We start from the raw sequence: 19987 nt of genomic DNA, 5'->3' as shown, positions 1-19987 counted from the left end.
TTTGAGTTTTGAGAAGTGTAGAAGTGTGGTGCAGTTAAGACGTGTATTATTTTAACACTGCATGTAAAAAAAATACATTTCCAGGTACCCTCCAACCAGCCTGTTCTCTCTTGCAAAAATGTACTTTCCCAGCATTGGTATTAATTAGCAAGTACATTTACATTTTCAGCATTTAGCGGACGCTTTTATCCAAAGTGACTTACCGTACTGTGACAGTATACTGTCTAAGCAATTGAGGGTTAAGGGCCTTGCTCAAGGGCCCAACAGTGGCAACCGGCAGTGGTGGGGCTTGAAGCAGGGACCTTTCGATTGTTAGCCCAGTACCTTAACCACTAGGCTACAACTTTTCAAGTAAGTGATATATCAGATGTATATTTAGAAACATGAACAAACTATATATAAATATGGAATTACACTTTATCTAGGGCTCTTAATTACCCCAAGAACCAGAACCATTCCAGAACCACTGTTAAGCCTTATTTACTAATTGTTTCCTTTTATTCTTAGTTAACAACAATCCGTAAAGCTTTATCCATTCTGTGCATTTGTACTGTCAAAAAGCTACAAGCCCAAAAACAGCAAGTGTACAACCAGCCTGCAATCAGGGGTTTTATCTGGAAGAGCAATGGTCAAAGTGATAGTGCTTAGGAAGAAGGTACTGGGCCTTGTGTTAATAATTACAGGGACCGCATGAGATTTATGGATGGTACTGTACAAGAAAATCGCACATGATCTCAGATCTTTCTTTCAGAATGGTGAGGTGAAGAACACGTGAGCAGAACTACTGGAGACCTGTGGCAGTTATGAAATAAATGATTTTCCAGGTAGGGTTAGAATATCATTTTATTAATAACTGCTTTGAATTAACATAATAATCCACTAATCAGTAAAATAATATATTGTAATTAATTTGTCTAATTTAATTATTTTGTTTTAGGATGTATAAACCTATGTGTTTATGAAGAACATAAAACTTTATTGCAGAATAATAACTAATTATCTAATTTTATATGATTATATAATGTTTGTGTATAGTTCAGACACTTTTCTTCCTGTGGTTTTCACCAGCACTAGCTGTTGGAGAGTGGACAGGTTAAATGTATGACAAAACGTGACTAATTTAGTTAAACAGCAATACCAGACCTGCACCAGTTCGGAAAACAATGTTCAAAGGGTTTTAGGTAAATCAAGTGAGACTGATGGGTAACAGAAGTGCTTTTAAGTGCCCTGTTTTTGTTCTTGTCTATCCCAATTTCTGTCTATATTCATCTTAAAGCATGATCAGAAAGCAATCCAAAAGAAGTTGTGGTTAGAAAAGTATATATATATATATATATATATATATATATATATATATACAGTATATATAAATACAGTATATATATATACACCGATCAGCCATTACATTAAAACCAGTGACACTGACATGGTGGTGGTGTGTTAGTGTGTGTTGTGCTGGTATGAGTGGAAAGACACAGCAGTGCTGATGGAATTTTTAAACATCTCACTTTCACTGCTGGACTGAGAATAGTCCACCAACCAAAAATATATCCAGCCAACAGCGCTGATGAAGGTCTAGAAGATGACCAACTCAAACAGCAGCAATAGATGAGCAATTGTCTCTGACTTTACATCTACAAGGTGAACCAACTAGGTAGGAGTGTCTAATAGAGTGGACAGTGAGTGGACAGTGAGTTTAATGTTATGGCTGATCAGTGTATGTACAGTATATACATCAAACTGGGTTGTCAGCCAAATTTGACATAATTCATGAAAAACGTAACTTGATATTAAAAGAGTCAAAGACATTTCAATGTGTTCCATAATATTTAGAGTTTCTTCATGAACTCTTCAGGGTGGCACAGTGGTTCGGTTTGTAGCACTGTTGCTTCACAGTACGAAGGTCCTGGATTCAATTACCAGGTGGAGCAGTCCAGGTCTGTGTGGAGTTACTCCCGCAGTCCACTGTGACCCTAAAAACGCTACAGCAGTGGTAAAACAGATAGTGAATGAATGATTTCTTCAGCACTAAAAAGATAAGAGTCTCTTCTGATGTTTTAGGTTACTTTAATAATAAAATCCTTTTCTCTTACAGAACTGAAAAAGTAAATTTACAGCACTTATAAAGGCCGGGACACAATGGTGCAGACTACAGGAAATCAGTATTTTGTGAGCAGACCACTCTACACAGAGGATGCTTTTACAGAAGACTATGAGAAAGTCCATAGGCAACGCAAAACTATCCTGGACCATGTAAAGCAATACTTCACGTAAGCCTTAACTGCTTCCTTAAAAAAATAAAAAATGCATTGAAACACATTAATTAAAAGTAAATAAATACAAACCCAACTGTGATGGTTGTTAAAATGCAAATTATAACAGAAAGAGATTGTCTTTAACAGGTATTCAATTAAAAGAGTACACAAAAGATATATTTAGTATTATATTTTATCTATTATATAGATTTTTGTAATTATTGAGTGGAAATACTTCAGAAAACTATTGTCCTTAAACACAATTCATCACTGCATCTACAAATTCAAGTTAAGACTACGCTAAGCGTAAGTCATTCATCAAACACATCAAGAAATTCTGCGGCCTGATCAGAGTGGAAACTTATCTGAGATGGTCTTACGCAAAGCGGAAACGTTGTGTGGTCTGACGCTGTAAATGATAAGCATCAGATTAGCATCACGTGTGGTGTGAGACTGTAAATGATAATTCCACCTTTGAAATTGTTTTCGGAAATGATGAATGTTGTGTTTACCGGGCTAAAGATGAAAAGGACCATCCTGGTTTTACCAACACATAGATTAAAAGCCAGTTCCTATCATGGTATAGGGGTGTGCTAGTGGCAATAGCATGGGTAACTTACATATGTACATATGTAAAGCCACAATTAATGCTGGGATGGCATGGTGGCTCAGTGGGTAGCACTGTCGCCTCACAGCAAGAAGGTCCTGGGTTTGATCCCCAAGTAGGGCGGTCCAGGTCCTTTCTGTGTGGAGTTTGCATGTTCTCCCCGTGTCTGTGTGGGTTTCCTCTGGGAACTCCGGTTTTCTCCCACAGTCCAAAAACATGCAGTCAGATTAACTGGAGATACAAAATTGTCCATGACTGTTTGACATTAAAGACTTGAACTGGTGAATCATGTGTAATAAGTAACTACCGTTTCTGTCATGAATGTAACCAAAGTGTGTAAAACATGACGTTGAAATCCAAATAAATAAATAAATCAGTTAATGCTGAGGGGTAGATATTCAATTTGGAACAAAATGTGCTCCGTCTATTGCCGTAATTTGTCCAAGTGTTAAAAAAGCGTGGCTTTGAAGTAAGGAAAGTGGGTGCTAGGCTGGCTTATCTGCGGCTGGAGTACCCAGACTGTTATAGTGAAGTATATCAAGCAAGAATAGGAAACAATCCACTTTAACACCACTACAGTCGTCCTTAGTTTACAAATGATTGCAGTTTAGAATGAGTGTATATATATACAAAAACAATAAAGATGATTAGTTAAAACATTATTTAGCTTGTCTTTTTGTATTTATAATTCAAGTATTCACAGTGTTGGGGTTTGTATAGATTTTTTAAACTTGCTTTATATTATATTTAATAAGAAGATTGTTTTTCTTTAAATGGACTGCTGTGTGATCTGTTGTCATTTAGTCTGACCTAATGTGTAGGTATAATGAGTAGATATGTGGTTACTGATTGTTCAATTGTCTACTTTTGTTATAATGTGTTTGTGTGTCTGTGTGTGGTGATACAGCTGCGATTCCAAACGTGCAAAGAATGCAGCCCTGTCTCTGCTGCCGGTCATAGGCTGGATAAAAATGTATAACATTAAAGAATGGATTCTGGGTGATATCGTTTCTGGAGTCAGCACTGGACTGGTGGCCGTACTGCAAGGTAAAACCACACCAGCCTTAATTAGTAACTACAATTGAATAGGAATAAATAACTACCATTTTGTAGTTCAAGTGTGAAGACTTTTTAACATTAGATTTGTTATGTGTTTACTTTTAGGGTTAGCATACAGCCTTTTAGCATCTTTACCTGCCTGGTATGGACTATATTCTGCATTCTTCCCTGTCATAATTTACTTTTTTCTTGGCACTTCTCGACACATTTCTGTGGGTGAGTCATGCACATACATTTGTTACTTAATGTACACTGATCAGCCATCAAAACCGAATCAAATCTTCTACCCAAGTCTGATGACACTGAAATGTCACTTTATATATAATACATATCTATATTTTATTATATATATTTTATATATTTTTTATAATTGATGCTATTTCTTAATAACTTAACATTTTTTCTTTTTTTTTTCTTTCTATTTCAGGAGCATTTCCAGTTCTGAGTTTAATGGTTGGGTCTGTAGTGACAAGACTAATACCTGATGAGGGTCCTCACGCTAACATCACAGGCCTTGAGGGGCTTAACATCGATGACAAAAGAGCCATAGTGTCTGCCTCACTTACTTTCCTTATTGGCATTTTCCAGGTATTGAGACCTGTTCTTTAAACTGGATTCCATACATTAGTAAAGGAACTTGTGCACTATATGACACAAATATATATATAAAATCAATTATATAAAAGAAAATATATACCTTTATACTCATATAAGTATATACTTCCAACTTCTTGACAACAGTTTAGGAAATATTGTTTTCATTTACATAATAATTGAGATCCATTTGACAGCGCTTGGGTGGCACAGAGGTAAAGTGCGCTGGCCCACTACTGCTGAGATTAAACTCACCCAACTATGCCATATGGACCTTGCTTTGTGCACTGGGGCCCCTTCCCAAAACTGTTCCCACAAAGCTAGAAGCATACCATTGTCCAAAATGTCCTGGTATGCTTATTCATTAACACTGGAACTAAGGCAGTGGTCCCCAACCACCGGGCCATTTATTACCAGGCTGCACAGAAAGAATAAATAATTAGAGATTGCTACAAGAGCAATTCAATTGTCAAAACTCTTGAGGTGTTATTGTATCCAATCACCACTAGGTGGGAGCAGTGTCTCGTTGCAATAAAAAATCAGATTTTCCATTCTGTAGTTATTCTATTTTAAATCCTTCAGCCCCCACCGGTCCGTGAAATTATATCTTATATGAACCCGGTCCGTGCTGCAAAAAAGGTTGGGGAGAGGGGTCTAGACCAATCCCTAAAAATCAACCCTATATACCCTATAAATATATCCCTCCTCCAACAAACTTTACAGTGGGCACAGTGAGGTCAGACAAGTAACGTTCTCCTGGCATTCGCCAAACCCATACTCAACCATCTGACTGCCAAATAGAGAAGTGTGATTCATCTCTCCATTAGATGCTTGGCATTGTGCTTGGTAATGTAAGGCTAGCATGCTAAAGCTCCTGGTGCAGTTTTTGTGCTGATGCTAATGCCAGAGGAGTCAACAGAGCGGTGGCAAGTTTTATGCATTATGCACCTCTGCACTTTAAATAACTTCAAGTGCTCTGCCACATTTTTGCTGTAATTCCTAAATGCTTCCACTTTTCAACACAGTTCATCTTGGAATATACAGAAGGGAAGAAAATTCATGAACCAGTTTGTTGCAGCGGTGGCATCCTATTACAGTACCTCACTTAAATTCAGTGAGACCTCATTCTTTCACAAATGTTTGTAAAGCCAGACTGCTTGGCTAGGTGCTTCATTTTATACATCTGTGGCAATGGGACTAAATTAAACACATGAATTCAATTATTAAGAGGTGTGTCCCAATACTTTTGTCCATATAGTGTATGCTTAGTCCACTGTTATAACCATTACTTGTCATCTCTTTTTCAGCTTGGTATGGGCTTGCTGCAGGTGGGCTTCATAGTCATTTACCTTTCTGATACTCTGGTATCCGGCTTCACTACTGCTTCTGCGGTTCACATTTTTATATCCCAGCTCAAGTTTATTTTTGGGCTGAAGGTACCAGGCTTCAGTGGTCCACTTGCCCTTATATATGTAAGTTTAACAGGTTCTACAATGCACTTATGACTGGATTTGTGATCTTTTTTGTTTACTTTACAGTATCTTGTTGTAACATGAGAATGTCATAGATAACTTATCTTCATGCCCTGCATGTGATCATACCGTCTTACCTTAGTTTCTTTCTTTTACTCTAGATCCTGGAGAAAACCTTTGGCCAGATCACCTCAACAAACATCCATGATCTGGTGACGGCCATTGTAGTGATTACTGTGGTGTTTGCTGTGAAGGAGCTCAATGACAGATACAAGTCAAAGCTTCCAGTGCCCATACCAATAGAAGTCATCATGGTGAGTGTGGATAGTAAAGCGGTACACATATAAGAAGCTGATAGTCTTATCACTGTTAATATTACAGACAAGTTGTAAAACTCTAAAAAGTAGGCTTAAAACAGCTGGGTCTATTGACCACTGACAGGTAAAGTGAATATCACTGATTATCTCTTCATCACGGCACCTGTTAGTGGGTGGGATATATTAGGCAGCAAGTAAACATTTTATCCTCAAGTTGATGTGTTAGAAGCAGGAAAAATGGGCAGCATAAGGATTTGAGTGAGTTTGATAAGGGCCAAATTGTGATGGCTAGACGACTGGGTCAGAGCATCTCCAAAACTGCAGCTCTTGTGGGGTGTTCCCGGGCTGCAGTGGTCAGTATCTATCAAAAATGGTCCAAGGAAAAAACAGTGGTAAACCTGAGACAGGGTCATGGGTGGCCAAGGCTCATTGACGCACATTCAGGAATGGTTTGAGGAGCACAACAACGAGTTTGAGGTGTTGACTTGACCTCCAAATTCCCCAGATCTCAATCCAATCGAGAATGTGTGGGATGTGCTGGACAAACGAGTCAGATCCATGGAGCACCTCACAACTTATAGGAGTTACAGGATGTGCCTCAACGGGTCAAAGGGGGACCTACACAATATTAGGAAGGTGGTCATAATGTTATGCCTGATCAGTGAATATATATATATATATATATATATATATATATATATATATATATATATATATATATATTCCTAAATTGGTTCATACCATTTCTCGTCTCGTCTGCTTTCACTCCCATTATTTGTGACTTAATGGTTTGTTAATGCCCATGAAATAGAATTTTGAACATGCACTGGACTAGTGTTTACAATACTGTGCATTTCTTGCAGACTATCATAGCATGTGGAGTCTCATATGCATTCAACTTCCATGCAAATTATGGAGTGGATGTTGTAGGAAAAATACCAGATCGGTAAGTGACAAAACCTGAAAATAGCTCTGTTATATTTTTATTTCGTAAAAATACTTTGTGTAAAATTGTATTTTTTCCATCAGATTTGAGCCTCCCGTTGCTCCTAATCTTCAGATCTTTAAGGAGACAGCAATAGATGCTTTCCCCATTTCTATAGTGGGCTTTGCTGTGGCCTTTGCTGTCGCTAAAGTCTACTCTGTCAAACACGACTATGCTATAGATGGTAATCAGGTGAGCTCCATTAGTGCAAAAAACTGCCTGTTGTGTGTACTGTTATTTATATTCACACAGTACTGTGTGTAATTTCTCTACAGGAGCTCATAGCTTTTGGTGCAAGTAACATCTTTGGTGGAGCATTTAAATCTTTGGCAGCAAGCACAGCTCTCTCCAGGAGTGCAGTACAAGAGAGCACAGGGGGGAAAACACAGGTAATGCTTTTCATATTCATAACCTTAGGGTGTATGCTTCATTTATTAGGGTAGACAACCACTTGTATTGCAGAATGTCACTTGTATAGTGTTTTTTGGACCACTTATAAAGCAGAAGTGCTTTTATACAGGCTTTTTGCATATCACCAGTAATGTTAAAATGACAAAATGACCAAACATTTTTTGAAATAGGTGGCATAGTGGCACAGCAGGTAGTCTTGGTGGCACAAAGATCCGGAGAGACCCGAAAAAAAGTTTGCATGCCTGACTGGGTTTCCAAGAACCCTTTCCACCACCTTAAACAACATGCCAATGAATTTATTTGCTCTTAATTTTGTGAATTAATTGATGTGTTATGCCCTATAATTATGTTTTTGTGTATTTATGGCTTACACACAGTAAAACCCTCGAGTTCGAAATGTCAGCTCTGGTGTGCTAGCGTGTTTTACTGCTGCACCAGGAGTCTTCTGGCCCACCTGAGAGGTTTAGCAACAAGCATTATATTCCAACATGCTTCTGAGATTCATAAATACAATCAAGGTGTCATGGTAGAGTGGATTCCACACAGAAATCTGGGTCTTAGGGACCTGCAATTGATTTCTGCCTGTGGTCACTGTTGGTGAAGAGTTTCTCATGTTTTACTTGTATCAGTTTGGGTTTTTACCTCTTGGTACTTTTCTTTTCTCTTACCTCTTTAAAACATACAAGTTAGATTGGCTATGCTGATTTGAGTGAGTGAGTGAGTGAGAGTGTGTCCTGCCCTGTTATAGACTTGTTATGTCTTGTTATGTTTATTACTGCCTTTGATCCAGTGTTTCTGGGTGGCACTGGACCAGCACTAAAGTGTAGATAGTAAAAATAAATAAATGAATGATGAATAAATCAGTATAAAATGAATTAACAAATATGAACTACCATATCCATATCCATCTAATGATAAAAAGCTATTTTATGCATATAGTGCTTTTAAGTGTTGAAGATGGAGACATTTTATAAAGCCATGTTTATGGTCGCATAAAAAACCTGAAGTAGAGATGAGTTACTTTGAAGTGCACTTTAATGAGTAATATTTAACCTTTCTCAGATGATCTGTTAATCTGACCGACTAGGCATAACATTATGACCACTGACAGGTGAAGTGAATAACACTGATTATCTCTTCATCACGGCACCTGTTAGTGGGTGGGATATATTAGGCAGAAAGTGAACATTTTATCCTCAAAGTTGATGTGATAGAAGCAGGAAAAAATGGGCAAGCGTAAGAATTTGAGCGAGTTTGACAAGGGCCAGATTGAGATGGCTAGACGACTGGGTCAGAGCATCTCCAAAACTGCAGCTCTTGTGGGGTGTTCCCGGTCTGCAGTGGTCAGTATCTATCAAAAGTGGTCCAAGGAAGAAACAGTGGTAAACCACTCAGTGACGGTTTGAGGAGCACAACAACGAGTTTGAGGTGTTGATTTGGCCTCCAAATTCCCCAGATCTCAATCCAATCGAGCATTTGTGGGATGTGCTGGACAAACAAGTCCAATCCATGGAGGCCTCACCTCGCAACTTACAGGAGTTAAAGGATCTGCTGCTAACAGCCGTGACGCAACACAATATTAGGAAGGTGGTCATAATGTTGTGCCTCATCGGTGTATATATGCTATATTACATATTAGTGGTCAATATTACCAATTTACCACTAGACATATTTATTGTTTGTTTGATTAAACATAATTCAGATTTAAAATAAAATAAAATTGTGTTGTTGCAGATTGCTGGACTTCTTTCTGCCATTATTGTGCTAATAGTAACCTTAGCAATAGGGTTCTTACTGGAGCCACTGCCTAAGGTAAGCCTTACAACCAATATGTAGTAACTTATACTGAACTAACTAACTACAAGTTAACCACTGTGTCATCTTTTATGTGCTGAAAAATGCATTATTTCTAGTAATTAATTGGAATAACTTCTATCGTACATATTTTAAAAGGTCTTGCCAATTGTGTCCTTAATAATACATTACTTCTGGGGGAAAAATGCCCCCCCCCCCCCCCCCCCCAAATCTAGTCATGTCCAATCACCCTGATTGTGTCTTCTATACTGATTCGACCCTTCACCCCTGACTGAGGACGCCTCTCAACTGACATACGCCCCCTCCGGCACGTGCAGTCAGTACAGACTGCATTTTTCACCTGCACGAGTCGAGTTTATACACTTGACGGGCACTGTGTATGGAGGGCCACACCCCATCAGCATTATTCCTCAACCCTGTGCAGGCGCCATCAGTCAGCCAGCAGGGGCCGTATTCGCACCAGTTATGAGGACCTATGATCCAACTTTCTCACCCTCTAACCCTGAACAACAGCCAATCGTTGTTTATGCTGCCGCCCAGCCCAGTCGGAAAGGCAGAGCTGAGATTCGATACGATGTATTCGAAACCCCAACTCTGGTGCGCTAGCGTACTTTACCGCTGCACCACCTGAGCGGTAATTGTTACTTTGATTAAACTATTTCATATCACTAAACTTGAAGAATTCCATATCAGTTTAATACAGAAACAACTGTGTTTTGGTAAAGGCTTCCATGTTGCTCACTCTAAGCTGTATACTGTGTTTTTACAGTCAGTACTTGGAGCAGTGGTAATAGTGAATCTAAAGGGGATGCTAATGCAGGTGCGTGAAGTCCCATACCTTTGGAGGAAGGATCGCCCAGACTGTGTAAGAACTTTTCACATTTTATCTCAGCAACGAATAATCCAGCTGAAGCCTTGCTATTAATTGATGTCCTATCTAGAGTATTATTGACTTATGTTAACCCAATGGAAACTGGGTTGCATAAAAAAAGTATTCATAAATAAAGTATGGTGAATAATCTGTAAAAGAACAGTTCTCAGGACATGTGAAATAGTTGTCATGGACTTTTCTCATATTTTAATAGTTAGGTTACACTTTTTATGCACAAAGACCTTCGAGAGACTTGTTTTGGCTTGCATTGTGCATTGTCTGTATTCGTATACTAAATCATATAATCATGATCCCATTTCCTCCAGCTTGTTTGGATTGTGACATGTGTTGCCTCCATCCTGTTGGGTCTGGATCTTGGACTCGCTGTAGGACTTGGAGTAGAACTCATTGTTGTGGTCTTCAGAACTCAGTAGTGAGTAGGACTGATCAATAAACTTCTCAGTTTAAATTAATACATTTCTTTAACAGAACCATTGCTAATAAGATCCTCTACTCTCCAGCCCACGCTGCTGTGTCCTGGCAAACATCTCTGGAACGGACATTTACAGAGACCGCAAGGACTATGTGAATGTGAGTGTGTCTTAATGACAGTGGTGTATTACGTTCACTTTATGAGCTTCATGTGTTAAATAACCCTGTCATAATACGTTCATATCTGTTAATACACAAAGCATTCTTTTACAGTATGTACATTGTACATTGTGTAAAAGTACACTGTGTAAATTGCAGTAAAAAGAAGACATTTTGATTTGTTTATTTTCTATTTAATTTTCGAAAGAAAGAAACAGAAAAGAAAGATTTCCAATATTTTCACAAATATATATATATATATACAGTGTATCACAAAAGTGAGTACACCCCTCACATTTCTGCAGATATTTAAGTATATCTTTTCATGGGACAACACTGACAAAATGACACTTTGACACAATGAAAAGTAGTCTGTGTGCAGCTTATATAACAGTGTAAATTTATTCTTCCCTCAAAATAACTCAATATACAGCCATTAATGTCTAAACCACCGGCAACAAAAGTGAGTACACCCCTTAGTGAAAGTTCCTGAAGTGTCAATATTTTGTGTGGCCACCATTATTTCCCAGAACTGCCTTAACTCTCCTGGGCATGGAGTTTACCAGAACTTCACAGGTTGCCACTGGAATGCTTTTCCACTCCTCCATGATGACATCACGGAGCTGGCGGATATTCGAGACTTTGCACTCCTCCACCTTTCGCTTGAGGATGCCCCAAAGATGTTCTATTGGGTTTAGGTCTGGAGACATGCTTGGCCAGTCCATCACCTTTACCCTCAGCCTCTTCAATAAAGCAGTGGTCGTCTTAGAGGTGTGTTTGGGGTCATTATCATGCTGGAACACTGCCCTGCGACCCAGTTTCCGGAGGGAGGGGATCATGCTCTGCTTCAGTATTTCACAGTACATATTGGAGTTCATGTGTCCCTCAATGAAATGTAACTCCCCAACACCTGCTGCACTCATGCAGCCCCAGACCATGGCATTCCCACCACCATGCTTGACTGTAGGCATGACACACTTATCTTTGTACTCCTCACCTGATTGCCGCCACACATGCTTGAGACCATCTGAACCAAACAAATTAATCTTGGTCTCATCAGACCATAGGACATGGTTCCAGTAATCCATGTCCTTTGTTGACATGTCTTCAGCAAACTGTTTGCGGGCTTTCTTGTGTAGAGACTTCAGAAGAGGCTTCCTTCTGGGGTGACAGCCATGCAGACCAATTTGATGTAGTGTGCGGCGTATGGTCTGAGCACTGACAGGCTGACCCCCCACCTTTTCAATCTCTGCAGCAATGCTGACAGCGCTCCTGCGCCTATCTTTCAAAGACAGCAGTTGGATGTGACGCTGAGCACGTGCACTCAGCTTCTTTGGACGACCAACGCGAGGTCGTTTCTGAGTGGACCCTGCTCTTTTAAAACGCTGGATGATCTTGGCCACTGTGCTGCAGCTCAGTTTCAGGGTGTTGGCAATCTTCTTGTAGCCTTGGCCATCTTCATGTAGCGCAACAATTCGTCTTTTAAGATCCTCAGAGAGTTCTTTGCCATGAGGTGCCATGTTGGAACTTTCAGTGACCAGTATAAGAGAGTGTGAGAGCTGTACTACTAAATTGAACACACCTGCTCCCTATGCACACCTGAGACCTAGTAACACTAACAAGTCACATGACATTTTTGAGGGAAAATGACAAGCAGTGCTCAATTTGGACATTTAGGGGTGTAGTCTCTTAGGGGTGTACTCACTTTTGTTGCCGGTGGTTTAGACATTAATGGCTGTAAATTGAGTTATTTTGAGGGAAGAATAAATTTACACTGTTATATAAGCTGCACACAGACTGCTTTTCATTGTGTCAAAGTGTCATTTTGTCAGTGTTGTCCCATGAAAAGATATACTTAAATATCTGCAGAAATGTGAGGGGTGTACTCACTTTTGTGATACACTGTATATATATATATATATATATATATATATATTTGTGAAAAAAACAAACAAAAAAACTTGAAAAAAAAAAGGTGAATTGGTAACAGGTGAGGGAATCATGAGTGAGTATAAAAGGAAGATCCACCAAGGGATTGATTGACCATTGACACAGAGGTGTATATTGGGATTTTAAAGAGACACATGCTACATCAGGGCGTGAAACCAGGCCTCATTCTGTATGCGCATGTGCTTGGCTGGCCTGCCTGCAGTCCAGATCTGTCTCCTACTAAACACATTAACTACAAAGCTAATAGTTTTAGTTACATGTAACACTAGTATAACACACAGCACATTAAATAAGCTATTAAATAAACTTAAACTTATATTATTTAATGTCATTTATACTTTAAATGCAAAATGTTGTTGCTTTGGTTTAACTTAAGTACAGTATAATGTTATTTGTCTTTACAATATTACTGATGTTTATTTTTTGTGGTTTTACTTTTTATCTACTATTATAATACTGGATTACCCATACATAGTAAATTATGGAAATTATCATTTTTGTTCGTTTGTTTGTTTGTTTTCTACACAGATATATGAACCAGAAGGAGTAAAGATTTTCAGAATCCCCTCACCGATCTTCTTTGCAAATATTGATTTCTTTAAAGGAAAACTTATTGATGCTGTAAGTATATTTGAAATTATATGTGTGACTTTAATTAAGAGTATACAACAAAAAAACCTTGCTCAGCTTTTGTAATGCTTTGTGTAGTTTTGTGTAAAAGACAGACTAAATGAAACATGTTCTTTTTTAATAAAAAATGAGTGTGTAATTAAATGAAATTAAATTGAGGGTGTGGGGATAAATACTTTATCAATACAATGTGTACTCTGTATCAATTACATCATATATAATGTAAACAAAAAGTCTGTGGAGAAAATGTTCAAAAATGTTGGAAATCATAGCATATTACGATTGTTAGTGTTCGACAGTGTTTCAATCCATAGTGTCATAGTTGTATTGTACCTCTTTAAGTGTATAATTTTTTTTCTTTTTTTTGGTTACAGGTGGGTTTCAATCCATTGAGAGTACTAAGGAAGAGAAATAAAGCCCTGCGGAAAATTAGGAAACTGTTAAAGAAAGGGGAACTAACGGTTACATCTGTAAGTCCGACAAAGAACATCAGACTGATGTAGCTTTCTGCACTTTAACTTTGAGAACTACAGTATATTATGCATGCATTAATTTTAAATCTAAATTGAGATGTTTAGAATTTATCCTCCTGAATAAGAGCAGTCATTACTGGAGACAGGTCACTCAGAAGCGTTATATGTGCTATGTTCCTGGGCATTTATTTTTAGTAATACAATACTTGTGATCAATTCTGACAAAATGGCATAAACATTTTTAGGTCACATTATAATAATAAAACATATAAGGAACTCTATTTTTGAATTTCATGAACCTATTGGAGTGTCTCTAAAGGCAAGGTTAGTGTTTTTTAGTGTTTGCTCTGTTGGCTAGGTGCTAACCTATAATGCTATAAGTATATACTTATAATGCCTATAAGTGGTTTATTATTTATTTCTATTACAAAATATTTCTCAGGAGCTCTATTGTAAGAATATTTATTAGTCTGACTTTTTGAAGTACAATCAGTTGATTCTTTGAATTTAAGGTGTGCCACAGTAACCATGTTTAGCATTACGCTCTATGCTACACTATATTGCCAGAAGTATTCACTCACCCATCCAAATAATTGAATTCAGGTGTTCCAATCACTTCTATGGCCACAGGTGTATAAAACCAAGCACCTAGGCATGCAGACTGCTTCTACAAACATTTGTGAAAGAATGGGTCACTCTCAGGAGCTCAGTGAATTCCAGCGTGGTACCGTGATAGGATGCCACCTGTGTGATGAATTAGAGCGGAGACTGCGAGCCAGGCCTTCTCGTCCAACATCACTGTCTGACCTCACAAATGTGCTTCTGGAAGAATGGTCAAAAATTCCCATAAACACACCCCTAAACCTTGGGAAAAGCCGTCCCAGAAGAGTTGACGCTGTTATAGCTGCAAAGGGTGGGCTGACATCATATTAAACCCTATAGATTAAGAATGGGATGTCACTCAAGTTCATTTGCGTGTGAAGGCAGACGAGCGAATACTTTTGGCAATATAGTGTATTTATATTTCAAGCATTGACTAATTTATATTTCAACTGTCTGGTTAGCAGTTACAGAATCTTATTTTAAACCAGCTAAGCCCCCAAAATAATATTTTTAACCTACAGAAAGGAATACACGCTACATGCAGTCTGCCAATTGAAGAGTCTGAAGATGAAAGCAATATGGAGGACCTAGATCAGCCAATAGACTTCTCCGACCTTCCTGTTCAGGTGAACTGGAGATCTGAACTTCCTGCCAACATCTCTGTTCCTCGAGTTGACATCCACAGTCTCATCCTGGACTTCTCTGCCGTCTCTTTTCTGGACATCTCTGCACTTAAAGTCCTTAAAACGGTACTACATGCTAAATTGACTACACAAATGTACTATCTGAATAAATATCAATATTTTATTGGTAGGGTAGGGTTCATGCTACAAAAGGTAGATTAGGAGAACTCATTGATAGTGGAACTGTTTTTTGGGGTGGAAGGGTTGTCATTCCCGTCTTTGCATTGATTAAAGCTACTCTAGTTAATCTCACAAACCTGTAAGCATGTTTGTATTAAGAGATACTCAATCCAGGCCGCTCAGGTGGCACAGCGGTAAAACTCACGCTAGAACACCAGAGCTGGGATTTCGAATACATCGTATCAAATCTCAGCTCTGCCATCCGAATGGGCTGGGCGGCTATATGAACAATGTTTGGCTGTTGTTCATTCAGGGTGAGGAGCCGGATAGGGACCTCATAACTGATGCAATTACGACCTCTGCTGGCTGATTGATGGCGTCTGCACAGAGTAGAGGAATAATGCTGATCAGGGTGTGGCTCTCCGTGCACAAGGCTGATGGCATGTGAACTCGACTCGTGCGGTAAAAAAATGCAGTCGGCTACTGCACACGTGTCGAAGGGGTAAAAATTAAATTAAATTTAAAATTAAAGTAAATGCTGATCTGGGAGTATAGTGTTCATTATATTGCAAAGTAAATGCTGATCTGGGAGTATAGTGTTCATTACATTGCAAAGTAAATGCTGATCTGGGAGTATAGTGTTCATTATATTGCAAAGTAAATGCTGATCTGGGAGTATAGTGTTCATTATATTGCAAAGTAAATGCTGATCTGGGAGTATAGTGTTCATTATATTGCAAAGTAAATGCTGATCTGGGAGTATAGTGTTCATTATATTGCAAAGTAAATGCTGATCTGGGAGTATAGTGTTCATTATATTGCAAAGTAAATGCTGATCTGGGAGTATAGTGTTCATTATATTGCAAAGTAAATGCTGATCTGGGAGTATAGTGTTCATATGACCTGAGTTTATGGTTCTGGGTGTGAAACCATTCTTGTTAAAAGCAATCCCCTTCACTTTCAAATCATGTAACAGCATTCTGTTCTAACATTTACAGGCTCTGAAAGAATTCGTTCGTATTGATGTTGAGGTCTACATAGTGGCCTGTGACTGTAAGTTTACATGTTCTTTATCATCACAGCACATGAACTGCCAGTGCAATAAAAGAGTAAGCAATTCTCACCCTATCTATAACCTTTAACATGTCATTCCCAGCATACATCATTGAGAAACTAAAGAGCTGCAAGTTCTTTGATAATGAGATTACGACATCTATCTTCTTCCTGACCATTCATGATGCAATGCTGCACATCCAACAGCTCCATCCACCTTTAAGCATAAGTAAAAAGGTGAGGATGTTACAACAATTTCAAATCCAGAAAGAGTTGGAATGGTGTTTCAACAATACATTTATGTTGACTTTTATTTCATTGCAGACAGTATGTACCCAAGATATATCATGTATTGTTTGGTCAACTTCATTTTATTTATTAATACTAAGTGGGTAGCACTGTCGCCTCACAGCAAGAAGGTCCTGGGTTCGATCCCCAGGTGGGGTGGTCCGGGTCCTTTCTGTGTGGAGTTTGCATGTTCTCCCCGTGTCTGCGTGGGTTTACTCTGGGTGCTCCGGTTTCCTCCCACAGTCCAAAGACATGCAAGTGAGGTAAATTGGAGACACTAGATTGTCCTGTGTTTGATATAACCTTATGAACTGATGAATCTTGTGTAATGAGTAATGTCTATCATGAATGTAACCAAAGTGTGTAAAACATGACATCAAAATTCTAATAAACAAACAAACAATTTATAATACACACACATTCCTGCATATCAGGCATGCCACACATTTTAAAAAAGTTGGGACGGTAAAGCATTTACATGTGAACCTCGCCTTCTTCTTCCTCTGCCTTTGTCCCGTTCGGTTGCGGGGTCGGCTCTCGGCGGATCATGAGCCGCATTGATTTGGCATAATTTTTTACACCGGATGCCCTTCCTGACACAACCCTCCCTATTTTATCCGGGCTTGGGATTGGGGCTTGGGGCACTACGATCTATAGGACAATTCACTGTTTCCAATTAGCCTGGTGGCATGTTTTTGGACTGTGGGAGGAAACCGGAGCACCCCCACACGAACACGGGGAGAACATGCAAACTTCGCACAGAAAGGACCCGGACCGCCCCACCTGGGGATCGAACCCAGGACCTTCTTGCTGTGAGGCGACAGTGCTACCCACTAAGCCACCGTGCCCCCTTACATGTGGACCTCACCATTATTATTAAATTATTATTTATTTATTTTCTTCATTACTTAACCCTAATTTGCCTCGTCCTAACTTTTTTTTTGGCCTGAAATGCAGGAATAAATGTGCATTAAAAAATAAAATTGAGTTGACCAGACACAACATGAAATATCTTGGTTTAATACTGCCTGCAATGAAATTAGGTAAGGTAAGATAAATGTTTTTTTTTTAAATAAATTGATTTGGGATTGTAGTACTTTTTCTGTCACTTACATGTTTTTGGAGGGCAGTTGTAGTCTAGCAGTTAAGGTACTGGACTAGTAATCAAAAGGTCACTGGTTTAAGCCCCACCATTGCCCGGTTGCAAACTGTTGGGCCCTTGAGCAAGGCCATTAACCCTTAATTGCTTAGACAATAACTGTCACAGTACTGTAAGTCACTTTGGATAAAAGCGTCTGCTAAATGCTGTAAATGTACCATATTTTATCATCTATCTTATGGAACAAAAACCTTCAAATTGCCAAAATATTGCTCAAATCAAATCATCTAAATGTATTTTTGAAAATTGCCGATTATAATTAAATAATCTGTCACATCTTTGCCTATCTCTGAACAAGGGCTTTTAGAGCTCTTTTAGAGTGATCATTAAGTTCTTTTTTACCTCTCTAAACAAGGCACATATGCCCAATTTAGCTGGACAGTCTCATTTAGAAAGGTTCAATGTGCCAAGCTTCTTGTATTTTAGAATTATTGGGGCCACTGTGGTCCTGGAAACACTTAAAGTTACAGACAGATTTACAGAGTTTATGGTTTGATTTTTGTTCTAATAATGCATTGTAAATTGAAAGGTCTTATAGACCCAGAGGTGTGCTTTTTTTTCTATTCGTATCCAATTACCCGATTGCATTACACTTCCTCTCTACTGATGCTGATCCCCACTGCTGATTGAAGAGAGTGAGACTGTCACACGCCCCCTTCGACATGTGTGTAGTATCCGACTGCACCTTTTCACCTGCACGAGACGAGTTCATATGCGGATCAGCTTTGTGTACAGAGAGCCACACCCTGTCCACATTATCCCTTGACTCTGTGCAGGCGCCATCAACCAGCCAGCAGAGGTTGTAATTGCATCAGTTATGAGGAGTCCCTATCCGGCTTCCCACCCTGTATGAACAACAAGCCAATCGTTGTTCATGTAGCCGAGTTCGAAATGTCAGCTCTGGCGTGCTAGTGTGTCTTTTTTAACTATGTCCAATAAATTCAATTCCGATACATTTTCTGGGATGGGATAGATACGTTAACTGCATAAAATAAGTATAAAATAAATTGTATGTTTGTCTATTTTATGTCTATTTGAAAAGAGAATGTTCATGTAGTGTGGTACTAACTCTTATATATTCCATTACAGGTCGACAATAACATCCATAACAAGCTGAATAATGAAAAAAACTACTTGCGCAACAGAGAGAAAGCAGTAAGTTGACCCATCAAATGTTGTAAATGTTGCAGTAGACCAACTGCTTCACCATTATATTAATTATAACTATTTTAATAAATAAATAAATTAAACATTACGTTATGTTTCCTTTTAGGGCAAGGAACCAGAGACCAGATTTTAATTCTGAGTCGGAATCTGCAGTTGAATCCTGTAAACCTAAATTAATTTTGTAGCTGGAAAATAAATCTTGTAAAAATGCTTTTTAAATGTTAAATCAGTGACACAATAGGTACTAAATATGTAAAATGTTCTCACAGTAAGTATGTAATGATGTAACTGGAATTTTCTAAGGCTAATATCTAGATCTGGAGTATTGAAGAAGTGTGGATATACTTTTTGCATGTTTTGCATATTTTTACACATATAAATATTTTTATGTATGAATATTTTTGATATGCATGTTCTAGTATGGCACATTGTGTTATGTGTGAATTACTATGGTGAAATAAATTCTGACTTTTCCATATAACGTTCAGGTTGCTTTTTATGGATCTGAATTTTTATTTTTAATTAAATCTTTTTTTTATTTTAATTTAAAACCTAAAATTGTGGCATTCAATAGTATAGCTTTAAAATTGTGATCTGAGATGGGTGCCATTATTATTATATTTATTTCAGATGTTTGGTACTATCGTAGTGTGCATGTGTGAAGTTGCCTTTACTCACTTACCTCAGGTAGGTATGCTGATAAAGCTTCAACATGTAACCACTGAACCTCCGTTGTATACTGGTGGTCTTAGAGAATGCAGCTGGGAGTGAAAGGTCAGTGAAAGCTGGGAGTGAAAGCTTTTGTTGGTCATTACAGATAATAAATCCCTCTTTTAAATCTTACAGAAATTGTCAGTGGTAATCAAGTCGGTGGCATAAATCAA

At 38.4% G+C, this 19987-nt stretch overlaps 1 protein-coding gene across 1 annotated transcript; it reads left to right on the top strand.

The window, feature by feature from the left end:
• The first annotated feature begins 2139 nt into the window (after window positions 1-2139).
• Window positions 2140-19236, top strand: slc26a3.2 (solute carrier family 26 member 3, tandem duplicate 2). The gene is made up of 20 exons (XM_063006282.1): window positions 2140-2270; window positions 3770-3909; window positions 4027-4137; window positions 4349-4509; window positions 5823-5987; window positions 6149-6301; window positions 7168-7250; window positions 7334-7481; window positions 7565-7678; window positions 9435-9512; window positions 10285-10380; window positions 10713-10819; window positions 10908-10977; window positions 13456-13548; window positions 13932-14027; window positions 15155-15382; window positions 16435-16489; window positions 16593-16726; window positions 19026-19091; window positions 19210-19236. The coding sequence occupies exons 1-20, from the start codon at window positions 2140-2142 to the stop codon at window positions 19234-19236; spliced, it is 2256 nt and encodes a 751-aa protein (XP_062862352.1).
• Window positions 19237-19987: the final 751 nt, after the last annotated feature.

Source organism: Trichomycterus rosablanca, chromosome 1 (assembly GCF_030014385.1).
Source record: "Trichomycterus rosablanca isolate fTriRos1 chromosome 1, fTriRos1.hap1, whole genome shotgun sequence".
In the NCBI taxonomy this organism is placed as follows: domain Eukaryota; kingdom Metazoa; phylum Chordata; class Actinopteri; order Siluriformes; family Trichomycteridae; genus Trichomycterus; species Trichomycterus rosablanca.
Note: the sequence above shows the minus strand (reverse complement) of the source record. Positions and strands in the feature narration are given on the sequence as shown.